A 21,036-nucleotide genomic window follows, 5' to 3' on the forward strand; every position below is an offset into this window, starting at 1 on the left:
AATGTTCTTCTAGCACTAACAAAAATGAAGTTTGGAAGGATTAAAGCTGGATTCTTATCAATTTATCTTCAGAACCACCTGCTAATTAAAGGAACAAAAAGGAGGGAGCAAAAATCTGCCAGAGTACTTTGTGATAAACTTGACCAGATTGTGATCGTGAAATTTAGAGCCTGATTTGCTGCTGTCTTAATTTGGAGATGTCGGAGTACAGTTTTCTTCAGTTTACCTTTTTGAGTGCTGAAAAGGTAAAACAGTACTAATAGTTTGTAGGTTTGGGGTTTGTTTCAAGAACACGGCAAGGAGTTGGCCTTTAGATAGCTGAAAATACTGGGTAATCAGTCCTAGGGTTTTATGTTGTTCAGTCAATGGTGACTCCTTATGAGAACTGTTGATAAAGTTATTAAATAGCAGCTTCATAGCCATTTTGGGGAGAACGCTATTTGAAGGGAGGGATGGATATAGTACAAATCAAATAGTTTTTTATGTGTCCATATAAAACGTTTTAAATTGATCATATATGATAAAAGGCAGTGTTCATGTTTTTGGTACATCTTGCACAACTGAAATGTTTATTACATGAAGTAATACAAGTTGAATTGAAAGTCTTCTGTGATTGGTCTAAAAACGGTTAAACTTTTTGCTGAGCAGAATTTTAAGATAAGTGGTTTTATTATCTCCATCAACTGTACAACCACCACAAATCAGAAGGTCACTTCTTATTTCTGCTAAATCTTCTGCTCTATTATTTCATAGGCATTTTTCATTTCAAACAGTCCTGCTATTTTGTCATATTGCTGCTCACTGGGAATAGGGGCCAACAACAAGGCATGTTCTCCAATTGTTTTGAAAGGGCTCACTGAAGCTGCTGTTTTCAGTGTGACTCTATTTATCATACCTGGTAGACAGTCTGATGAATACAGCTTGTTTATAGCTGTTCCATGGTTTGTTTGGGTTTTTTGGTCTACCATGCTTCAGCCTGCACTTCTGCACCCAATTTTCTTCCTGTTTTCCTTTAATCAAGACAGAAGAGACCAGCATCTGCTGGGTGTGAAGTCTCTTCTGAAGCTGAGTATCAGAACTCCCAAAAGACCCCAATTAAAAGGGGCACAAAAGCTGCCTTTTTCACAGACACGGTACAGTAGGATTTCCAATTATGAGTTGTAATTGCTTGGGGTTAAAGTAGCTTTAAAAACATATTTCTTTTTAGTAGTGATGGAATTTCATGAAATAAATAGTGTCTGACCTATAAAAGTATAAGGTAGTGTTTCTGGAACTAGACTATCTTAATTACTTGGTGTAGACTACCATGTGATGAAAATATATGTAGAGCAAATTGCAAAAGCCTCTGATTTCAGAACACTAGTAAACATATACTTTTGTTGTGCGTGGATGATGATAATACAAAAACAATGGAGAGTTGCATCGCTAAATTAACATACCAAGTCTTGTAAAAGGAAGTGTTGATGCATGAAAATACTCCTGAATAGTGTGTGACTATTGTATGTGTCCTTCATTCTTGTCTTCTGCCTGGAAGTGATTTAGAAAGATTGGTGTCTTCTGTTTTCAGAAGGGCTGATTTGTGGAAAGGTGGGTTTTTCTGGTGATGGACCCAGAGGAGGAAAAAAAGAAAACAAAAAAATCCCTCTGTTGCATTGTTTAGAATAAACAGTACTTTTGGGGAGGGGCAGGGCATTAATTTTCTAGGGGGTTTTGTTTGGTTTTGGAAGGGTTGTTTTGTCATTTTTTTGTTGTTGTTTTTTGGTTTTTTTTTTAATAGAACTCGATTACAGATACACTCTTTTGGACACGTGTTAAATACTTGTGTGCAATATGTTAGCTTTTGTTTAGGATTTGCTGTAAACTGATTTCAGATTGATACTTGTAATGCCTTTGAGGAAAATGTAGTGCTCTTTATACAAAATTGTTTTAATAATATAACTCTGGAAACAATGGTTCCAGGGTTTTTTATTTTTTATTTTGAACAGGTAATGTCTGTACATGAATTGCAAGCTAGTCTCTAGTGGGGACACCGTGGGAGGATGAACACGGAAGAGCTGGAGCTACTGACTGATTCCAAGTATAGAAACTATGTAGCAGCTGTTGACAAAGCACTGAAGAACTTTGAATATTCCAGTGAATGGGCAGATTTAATATCGGCACTTGGAAAGCTAAACAAGGTATGCCTGGCAGGTGCTTGTCGTGCTTTAACCCCAGCTAGCAACTAAGCACCATGCAGCCACTCACTTACACAGCCACTCGCTTGCTCCCCCCTGCCCCGCAGTGGGATGGGGGAGAGAACTGGGGAAAAAGTAAAACTTGTGGGTTGAGATAAAGGACATGGGATAAAGGAGTTTGATAGGACTGAAAGGAAGAAAATTATAATGATAATAATAAAAGTACAATAATAATAAAATTGGAATATACAAAAAAGTGATGCGCAGTGCAATTGCTCATCACTCTCTGACCGATGCCCAGTTAGTTCCTGAGCAGTGATCTGCCTCCCCTGGCCAACTCTCCCCCCAGTTTATATACCAAGCGTGATGTCACATGGTATGGAATATCCCTTTGGCCAGTTTGGGTCAGCTGTCCTGGCTGTGTCCCCTCCCAACTCCTTGTGCCCCTCCAGCCTTCTTGCTGGCTGGGCATGAGAAGCTGAATCCTTGACTTGGTATAAACACTACTTAGCAACAACTGAAAACATCAGTGTGTTATCAACATTCTTCTCATACTAAATCCAAAACATAACACTATACCAGCTACCAGAAGGAAAATTAACTTTATCCCAGCCAAAACCAGGACAGTGCTCTTGAATAAGATTCAGGAACTGACAAAGGGTACTGCTGTAAAAATACGGCAGTGCAAAGTTCTAGCAGTCTAATATTCTTGCAAGTATTTTAGCAATCTGAGCCAAATGCTGGGTGTGTGCAAGGAGCAAGCAAATGCCTTTCTAAGACTTACAGTTTAACCTTTTGTAATTGTAAGGAAAGGGAAAAGGTATTTACATTTCTAGTGGAAACAAATGCAATGTCTTTTTTGTTACTAACATTTACTTCTAATGTCATTCAATGTTATTGAAATAGTGTGAAAAATAGTAGCAAGTATAAATATCAGCAATATTTTATGAAGCATGAATTATAAAATGGGGCTCAAATCATTCATTGACCAGAGAATGTTATCATTCTGACTCATGTTAACAGTTAAGTTGAATGTGCAATATCATCATGATCTTTAATAGCAGTTTACAAATGAATGCAGATCCTGATATCCCTAAAAATCTTGTTCTAATCAGTCTTATGTGTTTCTAGGAATCTCCAGTCAGGGTCATAAAGTACCCTTTACACAGACACACATTTTGCCAATATGAAGCTTTGCAAAATTTGGCACAGAAAATTACTGGTCTGAAGCATTTGCATTCTACCCTTTAAACCTTGCGGAAAATCAAGAATGACAGTACAGTTGGCAATGCCAGTGGCATAATTTCTTTGTATAAACTCCCATTTCTTTCATTTTTTTGATTGTAACAGTTCCTCCTAAATGTGAATATAAAGCGAAGGCTATGATGTTGGGAAAGAAAAATATTAAGATGTAAATGCAACTCTGTGTTCCAGTCCTGAAGTAATTATACAGTTTCAGGCATTGGTAAAGTTTTGTATGTTGTCTCACTCTATGATGGTTTCTTAAAGTTATCCCAGAGTCACCACCCACAGTTTAATAGTCCTCTTTGAGCTGCTGGCAATTGATTTTTAACAAATGGAGGTAGTAATTTTTGTCCTCAAAAGGATAAGTAAAATAAGTAAGGAGGCCATTTCAAGTTTTAAATGCCTTGGCAGTTCCATCTATAGCAAGCTTACAAGTGAAAGACGTTGCAAAGAAAAAGCTCCACAGTACATCTTAAAACTATTATTTTTCTTCTGTTGTAACCTAGGTATGTGTTGTGACTTACTAACCATGTTCAGGAACTCATTTATAAAATGTGCATTTGATGTTTAACTTGTTTTGTGCTGTTTCTCTTAATGTGTTGATTTATCAGGTGCTACAGAACAACGCCAAGTACCAGGTAGTACCGAAAAAGCTGACTATAGGCAAACGCTTAGCGCAATGTCTTCATCCAGCTTTGCCGGGAGGGGTTCATCGGAAGGCACTTGAAACATATGAGATCATTTTCAAAATCATTGGACCCAAGCGTTTGGCCAAAGATCTTTTCCTCTACAGGTACAGTAGTTTAAACAACTCCATTCCAAATGCATAGTTGAGATGCTTTTGGTTTCCTGCTTTTTGTATTAATAATATTGCTTTGTTGTATAGCAAGAATCAGTCAATTTCTGTCCCTCATGTTACTGGTGCTTGTGTAGTACTCTTCTCCTGAATATTGTATATCAGAAGATAAACAGATCACCTAAGCTTTTGTTAGGAACCAACTTTAGCGTTAGAAAACCTGGAATTTATTACTTCTTCATTGAAATAAACCAAGTTTTGTGCATGTATGTACAGTAATTGAAGTGTTAATGCTTATTTCCATTTATTCACATTACATTCTTCTGTTGTAATTGAAGTGGTATGGAAAAGAATTTAAGTATAGTTTATTGCAAGAAACCTTCTCTTCCAAGCAATCAAATCAACAGAACAGAAAGATTGTCCATTTTGTTAGAACATGGGGCAAGTACAAAATTTTTCTTGCTGTCAGTCTCTAGGATAACCTTGAAAAGTAAGTGTAGTGAAAATATACTGATTCCTAAACTTCCAATAGTTTTTTGGTTGGGTGGGATGGGCAAGACATTAAGCTATTTATTATATAATGCATAGCGGCATGTGTGCATATGTGTATACGCACATTCACACGTGGTTCTTAATCTTTAGCTATCCCTGGAGATTAAAATTTCACTAGTTTGAGAAATCCTGGAATAAAATAGAATTATGTTTAGGTGGCAAAGGTGTATATTAATGCTTGGGGATAAATTGCATGCCTTAATATCAGCTATTCTGTCTTGCATTGTCAGGATGTTTATATATAGTTACATTTGGTGAGGGGAGGAGGGGAGTGTCTCAATTCTGTGTTTCCACATGTTTTTAAAGATTCTGTGAACTCATAGCTTGCTCTTCTTGCTTGTGCAGTGATTCAGTAGCTGCAATATCTTGTTAACAGTAAGTTCTAAGACAGTGGAAAATGCTACCTTGTGTAATGTAACTAAAGCCATTGTTACTGATGCTTGGGGGAAGACTGATACTCACATTGAGGCATTATCAAAGATTCCAGTATTTTTCATGAAAGCAGAATGACAGTGTCTGAACATGAAAGCTTGAAGGATGAGTAGTAGCCTTACAGAAAAAGACTGTGGGGTAGTGTGGTGGTTATTGAACAAAAAGACGTTTTCTGCAGAAAAAAGAAACCAATTGGCAAGGACAAAACAATAGTTCTGCTGGACAGATAAAAGCAAAAATAATTTTTACATTTTTGTACTTTGGAAAGATTTTGTTTTCCCCCCCTGTAACATGGATAACATTGTATCCACAAAGATTTTTTTTTTTTTAATTAGTAGATTTTTATGTGTATATTTTAAGACCCTTGTCTTGAACTTACCTTTTTTTATTGTTCTTTCAATTTCTTTCTTCATGTGTCAGGGGTCTTCTGACCTGAATCCTCAGTGATTTTGAAAATTGCAATTGTGTTCACATGCCTTTGATTATTGGTACTGATTGTAATAATTTATGATATTTAGTAGCAATAGCAAAAGTGGTTTTAGTATGTAGGTAACTTCTTAGCTGATCACATTTGTAACTTTCATGAACTTACATTCATAGTAAACTCAAAACATACTTCCAATGTTTTCAATCCTTTAAATGCTACATCATGAACAGTGGGTTCACTGCTAGTTTGAGAATCTGTTTTCAGACTGAATTTCTGACGTAGATTTATACTTTGTTGCTACTTCACAGTATAAATATCTCAAAATTTATCTTTATGTTACTTGGTGAAGTATTTTTCTTTTCTTACAGGAAAGTATTTCTATGAATTTCCTCAAATGTTCTCATCTCTTTTTGTTTTTTCTTAAGTGCAAAGACAATGTATTTTTAAATACTTTGTGATGTTCCATCGTGATGTGGTTCAACATGGGCAAAATGAATGTTTTGTCTTGCAGAGATGCTTCTGGTTTATCATATTTGTTTTATTGGTGAAAGACACAGTCATCTCGGGGCTTTCAGTGCTTGCTATCACAATACTAATAAAGCTCATAATGTTAATCTTGACATACCAACCTGTCAATCTGGAAGGCAGTTATATTGTGTGGTGGTCTATGCCTGTGCAAAATTGTAAGATAAAGACCTGATGCTTATAACTGCACCAGACATGTCTGTAACAATCTTGAGATATAAATTAAATTGTCTCACGTGAGAAGCTTCCTAAAAAAAAGATAAATTTTATTTTTCACAGTTCTGGACTATTTCCACTCCTTGCTAATGCTGCTATGTCTGTCAAGCCAACGTTATTGAGTCTGTATGAGATTTATTACCTCCCTTTGGGGAAAACATTGAAGCCAGGACTGCAAGGACTGTTAACTGGGATTCTGCCTGGGTTGGAGGAGGGGTCAGAGTATTATGAAAGGTAAGAATAGATATGTTAATAAGGTGATATGTTTGATTTGTTTGGGGTTTTTTTGCTGCAACTTTTCATTAAATACTTGTATGTGGATTTTTTTTTTTAAGATGGGTGGTACTGAATTTCATCCCGTCATATTAATTGTAATGGAATAGTATGGTAGAAGATTCTTAATGTTAATTACAATAACTTAACTGTTAGTTGTTCCTGTTATCGAAAGAGAATTGACATTAGGTAGACTTAGTGTTGTATGTCAGTCTCTTCTCCCAAGTAACAGGTGATAGGACAAGAGGAAACGGCCTCAAGTTGCACCAGGGGAGGTTTAGATTGGATATTAGAAAAAATTTCTTCACCGAAAGGGCTGTCAAGCATTGGAACAGGCTGCTCAGGGAAGTGCTGGAGTCACCATCCCTGGAGGTATTTAAAAGACGTGTAGATGTGGTGCTTAGGGACATGGTTTAGTGGTGGACTTGGTAGTGTTAGGTTAACGGTTGGACTCGATGATCTTAAGGGTTTTTTCCAACCTAAACGATTCTATGATTCTTGTTATGGATTGAGATACGTAACATGTTAGGAACATGCTGCTTGCTTCTTTTCCGTGGGACTTCTCTAAGGTAGTACTGCCATATTATTCCTGGCCTAAAATACATACCTTAACTGAATTTAACATAACAAACAAAGCTTCAATCATTCAGATTTACTCATGATATCTAAATTGTTATTAAACCACTTAGGTGGATTATTGCTGTCTCTTACAGATCTTTATAGGTTATTACTCTTATTTCTAGCAGAGTAGCCTGGGAGGTAACAGCTCTTCTTATCCAGCAAGCCAAAGCCCTCTTTGAGTTACCTTGGCTGGGGTCCTGGAGTAAAATCTTAACATATTAAAGGATGAAGTTACACTCCAAGGCTTTGAGTTCTTGGAATTGTTCACACACTTACATATTCTCGATATTTCCAACTTCAGAAGCTAGAATTTTCACAACTTTTATGTGAAGAGCAATTTAACATCTTTTTCTATGTCTGCGTAGGTAGATAGGCACAGTGTAGTTGGCATCACTACAACAGGGGAAAAAAGGCTACTCAGCTTGCCTCCTGGGGCCTGCCATAGGGTGTAGAGGTGCTGCCACGTGCGTGGGCAGAAATGAGGATGGGGTGAGGGATTGCTTTTGCTCAAAGAATTGTGGTATTTTTATGCCCTGTTATTGCCAGAAGTGCTCAGTGCAAGGAATGAGAGGGCAGAAGCCATTGCTTCATTTTCTTCAGTAGCTGTGCTTTCCTGCTGTCTCTCTGAAACCTCTGTCTGTAGCAACACTTGGCTTTAAGTAGCAGATGAGGATGTTATTTGGCTCTTTGAACATAAGGAGTGCATAAAGAGAAGCTGTGGGCAGGCAGAAGCATTTTGCAAGCCAGGCTGGCCCACAGGCTTGCTAGTTGGATGACTCTGTTCAGGCTGCATTATAAGATTCAGTGTATAATTTGGGCTTCTCTTGGCTTCTCAAAAGAAAGTTTTTACCTTCCTGTAACAACTTATTTTTATATTTATTAAAATTGGGGGCAGGGGCAAGGGCTGTGATACGTGCCCTAATTCAGCTGACTTGATTCTACTGCAGAACGAACACGCTGCTGGAGAAGGTTGCCTTGGCTGTGGATCAGTCGGCGTTCTACAGTGCTCTCTGGGGTAGCCTCCTCACAAGCCCTGCAGTTCGCTTACCTGGGATCACCTATGTCCTCTCCCATTTGAACAGGAAGCTTTCAATGGAGGATCAACTCTACATAATTGGCAGTGACATTGAATTAATGGTAATGTTTTCTTGGAACAATTAAGACCTTGATGTTACTTATTTATATAACAATATACTTTGGGGGGGTTAGATGTCTTCTCTGTCTTTGTACATAGCCTTTGAAGAGATAAAAATGCACATTTATTTCTTATAGCTCCAGTTAAGCTAATGTTTTTGTGCATGATGAAAGTGTTGCAAAACTGAGTTAATGTTTCAGAACTGCTTATGTTTTGTATAAACCTTTCCATTCATGACACACTTCAGTTAAAAGTGGTTGAATTTTGTTGTTGTATTTTTTGAAAAATAATACAGAGTATTATTTTGTCTTTTAAACTTAAGATATTCATTGGTAATATAAAAAAGCAAAGGCTTAATTTTGTATAGTTCAGGGAATCTCTTGGTTATATGTTTCCTCAGTGGTGAAACTTTATTTTCGTGTTTTATCTTGTTTCATTATTCAAAACTTTAAAATAACTTCCTTGCATACATATCACTATTTATAAACACTAATCTTATTTTGTGAGTGTTCTCTTAAAATAATACAGTAAATAACTATTTTGGGGGTCTGCCATTACTTCAGGTGGAAGCAGTAAGCACATCAGTGCAAGATACCAGTGTTTTAGTACAGAGAAGCACGTTGGACCTTATCCTTTTTTGTTTTCCTTTCCACATGAGCCAGGTAAGTTATTAACATGAGAGAGATGAATTGGCAAACTCCTAAATGTACTCCGCTTCTTAAATCAGTAGCAGTATTTAGTCAGTCTTTGTTAATGATTTTCGTCAAGCTTGAACAAGAGTCATATGTAAGAGTTTCTCTGATAGGTTTGGCTATTCTCATGTTGTGATCTCTGCCCTTCTGCTTTTTAACTTGATGTGTTAACTTTGAAGTTAACTTGTAACTTCTGTACATGCAAACTCAATATGAATTATGATGTTTAGTCCACGCAGAAGCTTTTAATTTGCTCTAATTTGATGAGAAAACAAATTATCTAGTCTTGTGCAAGTTTCCAATTCTCAGTGTTCAAAAGCAACAAAAGTTAATCCTCTTAGCATAACTTATTCAGAACACTAGAGAATTGAAAATGACCCTTGGTATTGGGTGAGTAGTTAGCCCTAGCAGTAGTGGGAGATAGACCTTACAACTTCGAGGTAATTTTTTTGGACTGCATTTATTGTTAGTTACTTTTTATTTTTAAATGATCCATGATTTATTTTACTCCTGGAGGAAAACATACACAAGGTTGATCCTCACTTGTTAGAAACTGTGAAAAACCTGCACTTTCCTGTAAAAAGAACTGTGTTCTTGCCTGTGGAAATGATTTGTTCACATTTATCAGTTACTGTAGGAATATTTGGAGTGTCTCTGTTCAGGTGCTAAAATGGTGAAATAATAAGTACAGCATTTTTTTAATATTAAGACTGATGCAAACATTTAAAGTAGTAAGAGATTGAAAAGTATTTAAAATTCTTCGGTGATTTTTTTTTTTTCTTTTTTTCAGTGGATTTTAGTTGAATTTGCTTCCAAGGCTTTTGCCTTGGAAGGCATAAACAAAATGAAATGTCTTGTAACAGAAATGAGCTGTTAATGGAGTCAAGTATTTTTCCTGTTCATAAAGGGTGCATACTATTACAAAGTGTCTGTTCCAAATAATAATCATATTTTGGTTTCCTAAGAGCAAGATTATGTTGTCTTGTACTATTCTGAATCTAGAAATGTCAGAACATGAAATTAACTATGTTTTAGTGCATGTTAAGCTACTAGCATAGAAAAAGTATTACTTTTCATAGTTAAATTTAATCGTATTTCTGACTTCTTCAGGCAACACGTCCAGACATGATCAGAATTTTGTCAGCAGCCCTTCATGTAGTACTGCGCAGGGATATGTCACTCAACCGAAGGCTTTATGCATGGCTCCTAGGTAGGTTTGTATTTCATTTCATTGTTCACTAAAAGTGGAGGAAGGATCGTATGTTCATTAGCAGTATTTTGCCATATTGTGGAGAAAGATTCTTGGAAAAATGAAGTACTTAATTTGTATCATAAGGAAGAAAGGCACTCTGTCTTTCCGTGGACATAAAAGATAGAAGAATGTCATGCTGGAACTCTTTCCTGTTCATATAAATTATTGGTACATTTTCCTATAGCAGCAGTTATGGGCCACATTCTGGAGTACAGCCTGGTGCACTAGGCCTGCGTAGATAGTGAAAGGCAACTTTTGTCTCCCTAAAAACATAAAATAGAAAAAACAGAGAACAGGCATTATAGAGTATAAATGGCAGTTGGAACACAACAGCAATACAAGGGATGAAAATAAAAGAATGTTGAAGAATGTTGATATTACACTGATGGAGGCTTGAGTATGCAAACTTTAATCTTCATTAGCTATTTGCATGGTTGAATTAGCAAATCAGTGATCACTTAGGTTCTCCATACAACTAGAATATTATTTCAACGCCTTTCTGGGGTAAAAATTGATCAATGACAGGATGCACACTTATTTCTACTAAGTGGCAGAATATCAATACAATACATGTTTAATTTTTTACATGAAACCAGTGTGTAATCAGAAGAGGGTAGCAGAGAATAATAGCTATTTAGAAGACTGACTATTTAGGGAATATTTAGAAAACTAGAAATTAGAAAATTTTAGAAAACATTTACTCTTACTCAGCCTTGTTATTTTAAGGAAATGAAGCCTGTGGTCACATGAAACTGGCCTGTTAGTCTTTAAGACTGCTTTCAGCCCACTTTGAGAGAAGTCAGGATCTCTGACATGGGAGTTCCTAAGAGTGTCACAGAAACTGGAGACTGAATGGAGAGACATAAAGTGGTTTCTCTACTTGAGGGGAAGACTGTTTTACAGTCCCAGTCCCATTCACTTCCCAGCTCACCAGCAAGCACATATGTGCTGCTCAGGCTACCCAGAACCCTTCCCAGCAGCTCTTGCATCTTTTCCAGCTGATAGTTAAGACATCAGAGGCAGGTAGCTTGTGGGTGATTGGGGAGCAAGGAAGTAAGTAGTTAAGGTACTTGAGAGAGAATTGAAATTACAAAGGGAGGGATGAAGTCAGCAACAGTGTTTTGCATGAGGGGATTGGGTTTGTTGCTGTAGAAGTTGCAGGGATTTAGAAGATAAATATGAAAAAATCCTGGCTTCTTTAGTTAATCATTTCTCAAGACACTGACTTGCAAATTACTCATCTTTAAAGAAAGACAGTGAAATGCATGGTCATGGTCCATACCTACATTTTCCAATTTAGGGAGAAAATAATTTCCAGGTTAAAAACTGCACTAATGTTTCATCTAGATTTGGTGGATTATATATGTTTTTTGCTGTCATTGAAAAAGATATTTTATGTATTTAAAATATCATGCTGCTTTTTTAGTTGTGGAACCTTCTTCTACAACTATTTCATGAGCATAGTCTCCACTGAAAGATAATATAACGTCAGAAGATAGTTTTACAGTGACTGTTCCTGGTCCTGTTTAGTGAACAGCTAGTGCCTCCATTCACTATATATTTGGACAGACCTTCTGGCAGTATAGCTTTTTTGCTTGTTTTTCTTTTGACACTGTGCTGCTTTTATATTACCGTGATATTCTACTTCTAATATAAAACATTGGGACAGGGGAGTCAGTTATGCTGGAGGACTCTTTGAAGTCTGATGTTCTATATGACGTTATTTAATTCTGATGTCGGGTATTCCTTCCTGTTGTTTTATAGCTGGGAGTGGTCTATTAACATTCCCTAGGCATAAAAATCATGTTACATATCTTTAAATCCAGGTTAGTTTAACCATTGTTAACAATTATTGTTTTAAGTTGCTGCTAAAGGGAATGTATCTTCTCAGGCTTTCATTCTATTTTTGTCAATTCAGGACAAAAACTGTGGAAAAGTCTTCTGTGGAACAGAGTGATATCCTGACTGACTTCTTGACTGTTTTGTTTTGGTTTTTTTTTAATTTTTATTTTTTTCCTTAGGCCTATTTTTTGTAGATTAAAATATTTACTTGGTAAAAGAAAAGATAGAAACTTACAAAACAAAGTTCTGTCCCCTTCATGTAATTTTGAATTTAAAATATTGATTTTGTGTAATGTGACTGATAGTCTCTCTAAGTGCCTTAGTCATATCAGCGTGTTTTGGTGGTCATCTCTGTATATTTAAAATACTGAATTTTGTGTTCTCATAATAATATTAATATTGAAATATTTTTGTGGGATAGGTTTTTTTGAAGATACTCTAGGACTATGTGGTTCGTGCAGTGTTTGTGAACATTTGTTTCTTTTGTACAAGAAGTAATTTGGTTTATAATGTTGCATAAAACTAAAGTTTGTAAGTTGTGTGCAAACTGCTTGCATGGAAGTATCACTTAGTTTCCTGTATTAAACTCTATGAAATCCATCTTTCTCTTGCCAACATTACTTGGACTTCATCTTGGTAAGTTATCAGTGCCAGTGTGTTGATTTCTAGTTTAAAGAAATTGGCAAAATTATTCTATTGAGACAAGTATTCATTTGCCTTGTCTTTTGTTTGCTTGAAGGTTTTGATAACAATGGTGCCCTTACAGGACCCAGAAGTACAAGGCACAGCAATCCTGAGGAGCATGCCACTTACTATTTCAACACCTTCTCTAAGGAAATGTTAGTCCAGGTAGCTATACGATGTTTTATTGTCGCATGTATCTTCATAAATGGATGCTGATCAAAGTTACTGTATCTTTATCTTTTGACTTGCCACTTCAATGTGGCCATGTAACTTCTGTCTTTTTATGGTGTTGTGTCCTACTCTTCTAAAACTTCCTCAGTGGAAAAATGAAGACATGGGATAATGTGTTTGTTTAGGATAACAGTATGATCAGGACAAATACTAGATTTGTCCCTCTTCCACTATGAATGTAGCACACATGGAAGATAATTGATTATGAGCCCAGTGCACTGGAGCCTGTTCTTTCATAAAATGGAGTTGGAGAATTCTCTTCTACTTCTGTAGATAAGGAAACTTTTCTGTGTCTTGGGAACTGGAAAAATTTGATCAGATAGTATTTAGAAGGTCTGAGTAAGAAGGGTCTTCGTCCTCTCTAAGCAAGGGGGACATCTTTTCTGCTGTCCTCTGGCAGTCAGGAATAGACGAGCAAATTGGTAGTCATACTATTTGACCCTTAAAGCCTTGTTAAGTGAGCTGAGATCATCTGACCTCAAGAACTGTGCTCTCACAGTAATTAAAGTATACACGTCTTTCAAGATGCTGTGAGTCTGATCTTGAAATCAGGAACATGTTTCATCATTAAGGCAAATTGATAAGGTCAGGATTTTTCTGTTATTCAGTCAGAATTGCGGTGCTATATATGGGAATGGGAGTGGGCATTACAATATTAGTAGCTGAGATAAGAATATTTAGCTTTTCACAACTTAAAGCTGATATCTAGCATAGAGCTAGCACTTTCAGTTTTACCTGAATGAGATCTGCTGTTCTGCTGATGAGGAAGAGACCCCAGAATTCCAGTGCAGCAAGCACCTCGTTGGCATTCTCTCACCCTTCTCTTGTCACCCTTCTGCCTCTCATGGCAGATGATTTGGAAATTATTCAAGTGTAGAGGAGAGGCCTGAATGAGATGCAGTTTGACGTGTATGTTTTATACAAAATGTGGTGAGCTTTTAGCAACGTTTAGGCATTTGTTAATAGATTGTGGTCTTCCTTTTAAACCTGTCTATCTTTCTAGCTTACTCAGTCCTTAAAGCTTCTCTGTCTGAAAAGACTGAACAACAGTGAAGAGTTGATATAGTCCATTTTATTTTTTTTATTTTTTTATTTTTTTGGTAGCAGGCACTACTGCTACAGTAGAATAGAGAGTGGCTGTTTTTTATAACAGAGATTATTCGCTTGTTTTTTGCTTTAAAATTTTTTTACGGATGTTAAAATCAGTGGTTTGCTCTACATAACACAAATTGCATATGCCTTCTAAAACCATTTGCTGTCTTTTGAAAGATTTCAAAAGCATTTCTCCTTTCTGCCTTCTTCCCTAGCAGTCTCTTTGTTCTTTTATCCAGTCCACCCCCATCTTATTCATTGATACAATGTACTGAAAATTCTGACTTTCTAAAGGCATATTCAAGTACAGAAGACTTTTCTTTCAGGATACTGGCTGATAATACTTGGTTTATAGCAGATAGCGAGGTCAAACCTGTTTTCCTGCCTCTCTTCTTTCCCATCTCTCTTCTTTCTCTTCTTTGTCCTCCTTTTCAAGAAGCTCTAAAAGAAACTAGTTCTGATTCAGACAGCAAAGCCAGCCACAGAGAAAACTAAGCAAAATTTCTGGCACTTTCATTGGACTTTTTTTAATTCTGCAGCTCGTTCCCTAAACTGCTTCAGTGTAGAAACTCAGTTTTCCCATTTGTTTTGAAGTTGTCATTGCTTTCTACTCAACTTAGTCAAGAAAGTTTTCTGCCACATAGGTGGGTATATCCTAGATGGACAGATTATTATTTAAGCCCTTAATATCTACATGCCTTACCTTCTCAAACAATTTCTTCATCACTTTTCATCTCTTCTCTTTTATTCTTCTGAAATTTTGAGTTGGTATCTGTTTATAATATTTTATTTTGACTTTAAGTATATAAAACTTACCAAGTTCTGTTCCACAGAAATATTCTCATAGGCAAAGTTGAGAGAATACTTAAGCATGGAGAGAATGAGCTGCAGTAAAATGAAATAGTGGTCTCAACTACTGAGAATTTTCCCTTTATATGCAGCTTTTTTTATTGCATCTTTCTTTAAAAAACTGTTTTCTGGTTTTGTTGTTGTTATATGCTTTTGATCTTCGTAGGCAATGGTTGGAATATTACAAGTTAATGGGCATGGAGAAGAAAGCACATTAATGCAAGACTTAAAGCCTTTTCGAATTCTTATCAGTTTGCTGGATAAGCCTGAACTAGGTAATTTTCATACTACTTAATATTATTTCTAGTCTTTAAATTGCTTTACATGGTTTTCCTTTGAGAATTTTTCTCTCTTGATGGTCAAATTGAAAAAACTGTTTTCTTAGTACTGGCGGGTTAGCTAGATTTCTTAGATCTTCCAAACTAATAATTTAATGTATTAATTAGATTTACCTTTTACCAAGTGCAATTTCTTCTACTTTCAACACTAAAGTCGTAAAGAGAACTGACTCCATGTTGGAAGAAATGCAGATTGGATCTTTTCCATTTCTTTAATCAAATAGTGATTTTCACTGTTTTAAATCTCAGCTGTTGCTTTTCGGAATAATCTGCTCTTTCTTCTAATATACACAGAGATAAGAGATATTAACAAGAAAACTTTTTTTTTTTTCTTGGAAGAATTTATCCAGAGGAAGCCAGTATTTTTTTGGCTTTGTGGGTCATTTGTTTGGTGGTTTATTTGGTGTTGGTTTTTTTTTTTCTTAATTTTCCTTTCCCCTGTTTTAAGTGTTTAAATGCACTTTTTAGCAGGTATCTGCAGAGGAGTATGGGACAAAAGTAGATGAGGCAAAAGTATTTACAACAGTTAAGTGTTGAATATTTTGCCTTTTTCTTTGGAATAACGGTTTTGGAGGTGACTGAAAAGATCAAAATAATTTTTGAAGTCTATCCTAAGATTTGGGGACGGGATAATAAAAGCATAAAAATACAACAATTAAAGAGTACAACTTGAATGGAAGTGGTTAAGACAGGCTGAAAAGAACAAAGTATCTGACAATAATTTGTCATCTTCCTAGTAATTTGTGATTTCTGGAGGTCAGTTTAAATTTTCAGAGCCAATGTGTATGTTAAGATTTCATGAAGTAAGCAGAGGTATGAGGATTCTTTCAGCAAACTGAGGTGGAAGAAGCTAATAGGATATCTACTTAACTCAGTGAGCACACTTTCACTGGAGGCAGCTCAGTGAGGTTAGGAGAAAGCATGAAAAAGCAAAGGATATTTCAAGCAGAATCACTTTGTGAACTCCTTTCAAAATAAGTTTGGGGTTTTTTTCTTCAAACTTGAGATTTAGGTCAAATCTGAAGGAGGTGCTATTTCAAAAAATATCCTGCAGACTATATCTGGAATTAAAGAAAACATGCCTCAAATTAAAAGGAAGGAAGATGCTCAAAATATTTAACCTCGTATTTGCATTTAAATATTTGAGTATATTTTCCGTATTATAACAGCATGAGCTAGCTTATGGGTGGGTATTTGAAACTGTTTGGTTGAAAGCTACCTTTGATCAGGAATCCATGTAGTCACATTTACATGTTACTGAGCTGAGCTAATAATCCCTCAAATAGACACGGTGTGTTGGCTTGAACATGCACTATACTGACGTGACTGCATAGCTTTTGAACTAGGCATGTTTGTATCCAGCAGTCATTGTACACAAATTGTATGGGAAAAGAACTCTGCTTGTGCTTTGTATACTCCTGGGAATAGCAATTGCCTGTGTATTTCTGGAATGCAAAGAAACCTTCTGAAATTGAGGTGGTTTGTGAAATTGAACAGAAGGAATTTTATGGCTTCAGTGACCAAAGCTAGCTAATGATTTGGGTAGTTTTTAGATGTGGGCTGTTAGCGGTACTATAATGCATAAGACTGTGATTGCTGGTATTTCTCCCTAGGCCCTGCGATCCTAGAGGATGTATTAATTGAAGTGTTTCGAACATTGTATACACAGTGCAAAGCAGAACTGGAGCTTCAGGCAGAACCTTCTTTCAACAAAGACCACACACAGCTAAGCAGGTGAATAATGAGTATACTGTATTTTGTATTAAATAATATATCTTTTTGTTGTTGAAACCATGACTGTGAAGCCTGTGGGACTGTGACCTGGTTTCTTCATGATACAGGATCCATTGATATTAATTGCAACTTTTGTGTTCAATAAGGGCTATGGCTTTTTTTTTTTCTAAAATATTTGGCATATGTTTTATTCTTTATCCATGACAAAAATGCTTGCTTGATACAGCTAGAAGTCAGTATGTCAATGGTATAGATTAGTTGTGGCATTCTTTACATCTGTGTTCTTCAAAAAAAACCAAAAAAACAAAACGTGGGCTGATGAGCTGTCTTCTAGAGTAAAAATGAAGAGTGCTACAAGACAGCCAGAGACGGGGATAAAAAGAGTGTCAAGATTTGAGTTGAATATCTTAAAACATGGGGAGAAGAGGGAAGTTCAAAGCTGGGGGGAGAAACAGCTGTAGGAATGATCATGGGAAAACGGATCTTTAAAAATGTGGTTAGAAGACAAATACTGAAGAAAGGATAGAGAAGAAACCTAGCAACTGTGAAAAGACATTGATATGAGGAACCTGCCAATATACTGAGCCCTAGAGCAACAACCACTGTAGGGATGAGGGGAGGAAAATTTCTTAGTGTAAACTGGCAGTGGGTAAACTCACTGTGATGTGTAGTTACCTAACTCAGAAATGAAATGTAAAAATATAGAATGTTCTTTTTATTTTCTTTCAGCAAACTGAGAGAAAACAAGAAAACAGCAGAATTGATTAAAACTGCCAATCTTCTCTTTAATTCCTTTGAGCCTTATTATATGTGGGATTACATTGCTCGTTGGTTTGAAGAATGTTGTAGGTAGGTTATAATACTTAATCTCCGTGTGTGTAAAGTTGAAGTTGACTTTTGTTTCATCAGCTTTTTTTCTTCAAAGAAGTTACTCTAATGTGATCATTTAGTCTGTAAGTCTTCTTCTTCCTCATCGCTTTAACTTTAATCTTTTGGCCAATTTCAATCAGATGTGATTCGTGGTCTCAGCAACTTGAGTTCTCGCGAACTCAGTGTCTGGGTAAAGTCAAAAGACAGAATTAGCACCTCTGCTGAAGGGAAAACTCCAGAGTGATCTCAAAGCTAGTTTATTTTGTTCTGTCTGTCCAGTACAGGATTACTCATTGGGTGTCTAGCAAACCCATCAGCTTTACCAAGAGTGGCTAGTGGAATATGTTATCTTTTGCCCCGCTCTTTTAGGGAAGAAAAAGTGTGGGAGTCCTGTATGTAGCAAGGAGGGCTACAGGAGGGAACATAGTAAATAAGCAAGAACTGAAAATATTAATGGGAGGTAGGGGGACCAAAGGACCACCGGAGAGCAGGTGTTACTGCTGTTGCAAGGGATAGATGATGTAGGGATTTCAAATGAAATTTGTAGAAAATTTTTTTTTCATTGCTTATGGAATAGCTTAATAACGTATTAAGGTATTTGGACACTAACTTGTCTATGAGCCCACAGTGTGCTGTCATAAGTAAAGAAAACTGTGTCTTGGGCTACATTAGGGGGAGCGTGGTCAGCATGTGAAAGGAAGTTATTTTTCCTTTCACTTAGCATTTCTAAGGTCACATGTGGAATATCATGTCTAGCTTTGGGCACCCTGCTTGAGGAGGAGTGTTGAGAAACAGAAGAGGCTCTAGCAGAGGACTGCTAAGATGGTCAGAGTCATAGGACACTGCATGGGAGTTTGAGGTAGGTGAGTTTCTTTAGCCTGGCAAGAGCGGGCTCGAATAGCAGCCTATGACTTTCTGAAAGGCATTTACAAAGTTGATACAGCTATACTTTTGGTAATGGCTGATGGTAAGGACAGCAACAAGCGCCTCAGGGGTTCAGGTTGGGCTTTGGGAAAAGCTTTGCGGGGAACATAGTGGAACAGGTTACCCAGGAAGGCTGTGGAGCTTCCTTGGGAGTTTTCCAGGACTCTGCTAGACAAAACTGTGGCTGAATTTCTCTAGCATTATTAGTAGTCTTGCTCAGTATTAGAGGTTGGACTAGATTAAATCCTTTCCAACATGTCTGTGACTTAATTTTTGTGTATTGCACTGAATTGCTAAAAAGTAAAGAAAGCAGTCTACAACCAGCTAACAAGCAGGTGAGAATTTCTCTACATATAAGTAGATGTTACTCTAAGCATGGATACCAGATTGCCTTGTTAATAGTAAATGGGATCTGGAGAATGTTTTTTCTGTTTTTTTTCCTACATGATCTGCTGTGTTATATAAGTTATTGTCTTCCTGTTTAAAAAGATACACCATTAAGTGAAAACCAGTTGATTTTAAACCATGAATTTGTAAGTTATCTTTATATCATCTAGTCTGATTGCTAATCACAGTTATTACTTTTAAAGTGATTCAGATATCCCTCTGAATTTGTCTTAGGCTCTTTCTTATTAGTTTTACCCACTAAAAATTAAAAATAGGATTTCTTGTATCTAGTGTTTTCTACTGTGTAAGTGTTGCTCACTGCTATTGAGCCTTCTCTCAAAGCTATTTTTGATAAGGGTTCAGTGAGTTGAATTCAAGTCATCCTTTATGAGGTATTACAGTTGAACAAATCTGTGAGTAATTTATGAAATTGTAGGTCTTTCTGGGTAGGAGCACAGAATGTGAAAAAGAATTTGTGTTATGACTTACACAAAGGGACCATTTCACTGAACTGTAAAGCAGGCTGCTAGTTTTAAGAAGAAAATTATCTGTTATTAGAGAGATACAGTAACCCAATGGAGGTATGGGTTAAGGAGAGTTCTACTTTTCAAACGTAGGTTACTGACAGAATGCAATTTAAATATGATTTTTAAAATATTTTTTAAATCTTTTGATAAATACTTAATGTCACTGTTTCAGACTTGGTTTCTGTAATGCTTCTATTATTTCAAATAAATCCATTTTCCAGTCCTGGCATATATGTTCATGAACCCTTCCAAAACAGAGGGAAAGGATTAGCATAACTAACTATTACTGAAAATGTGACACTGCCCTCACCACCACCCCCAGCAGAATAAATGAATTGGAGAAACAAAATTTTATTCCTTTGTTCATATCCTTTGCTTGTAATATAGTCAGATTGCAACATGATTTCACAGGGGATTTGTGTTCTTACTTCACTCAGCACTAAAACTCATCAGATTATGAATTCTTGTCAATAGTAAAACAATGCAGTCAGCTGGAGTTGAAGCAGATGTTTAGAAGAGCTTGTTTTGTTTTATTCTTGCACAGCTTTAAAGCTTCATGGGCCTTCTATTTCATTTTTGGTTGTCTTTATCTCAAGTGTTTAATGCCTTGGGTTTGGATCTCTTCAAAATTACTGTGCTTCCAATAACACTATCCCTTAATTTTATTATTGGTGCCCATGCTCATACTAGTAAATATTGCTGTATATGGTGGAGTCACAAATGCAATTTTTTGTAGCCTGAGTTTCCTTATTTTATGAATGAAGACTGGTTTACAGTGAAAGGCTGCTTGCTGCTTTTTCTGAAAGCATGCAATGGGGCCAAATGAGCTACTTAAATAATCAATCTCATTTTATTGTTGTTTGTGGGGATTATCTCTGATGCGTACAGCTTTGCATTAAGTTACAGAAACATTGTTAATGTGAGGGGGAGGGAAAAATATTGTAAAACCCTATTTGAATTTTGCAGGAGGACATTACATGCCAGACTTCAAACTGGGCCTGGAGGTGGTAGTGAGCAATCTGAGTTACCCCTGACAAATTTCTGCTTGTTAGTGGATTTTTTATTGGATATAGTTTCTTTGGTAAGAATTGCTTTATTCATTGCTAATACTGGGATTCTGTATGTTTACAGTCTACAGAAATACTATATCTGCTTTATTAATTGTTTTTCCTGAAAATATATTGCCATAAATTGGTGGACACCTTTAGGACACATTTT

At 36.4% G+C, this 21,036-nt stretch overlaps 1 protein-coding gene across 7 annotated transcripts in view; it reads left to right on the forward strand.

Moving 5' to 3' along the window:
* The window catches only part of DOP1A (DOP1 leucine zipper like protein A), a 70,162-nt gene that overhangs the window by 10,223 nt on the left and 38,903 nt on the right, over positions 1–21,036 (forward strand). For 5 of the 7 annotated variants that reach the window (XR_011328394.1, XM_069804750.1, XM_069804753.1 and 2 more), the window contains exons 2-12: positions 1,986–2,177; positions 4,031–4,212; positions 6,431–6,601; positions 8,209–8,398; positions 8,960–9,058; positions 10,199–10,298; positions 12,922–13,031; positions 15,205–15,313; positions 16,990–17,110; positions 17,840–17,959; positions 20,785–20,899. Coding sequence is in view for 6 of the 7 variants with exons in the window: in XM_069804750.1 (XP_069660851.1) it covers positions 2,040–2,177; positions 4,031–4,212; positions 6,431–6,601; positions 8,209–8,398; positions 8,960–9,058; positions 10,199–10,298; positions 12,922–13,031; positions 15,205–15,313; positions 16,990–17,110; positions 17,840–17,959; positions 20,785–20,899 (1,455 nt within the window). In the remaining variant the exon portion in view is untranslated. The remainder of the gene's footprint in view (positions 1–1,985; positions 2,178–4,030; positions 4,213–6,430; positions 6,602–8,208; positions 8,399–8,959; positions 9,059–10,198; positions 10,299–12,921; positions 13,032–15,204; positions 15,314–16,989; positions 17,111–17,839; positions 17,960–20,784; positions 20,900–21,036) is intronic. The other 2 variants (XM_069804751.1, XM_069804754.1) reach the window with 1 other exon arrangement.

Source organism: Haliaeetus albicilla, chromosome 17 (genome assembly GCF_947461875.1).
Source record: "Haliaeetus albicilla chromosome 17, bHalAlb1.1, whole genome shotgun sequence".
NCBI classification, from domain to species: domain Eukaryota; kingdom Metazoa; phylum Chordata; class Aves; order Accipitriformes; family Accipitridae; genus Haliaeetus; species Haliaeetus albicilla.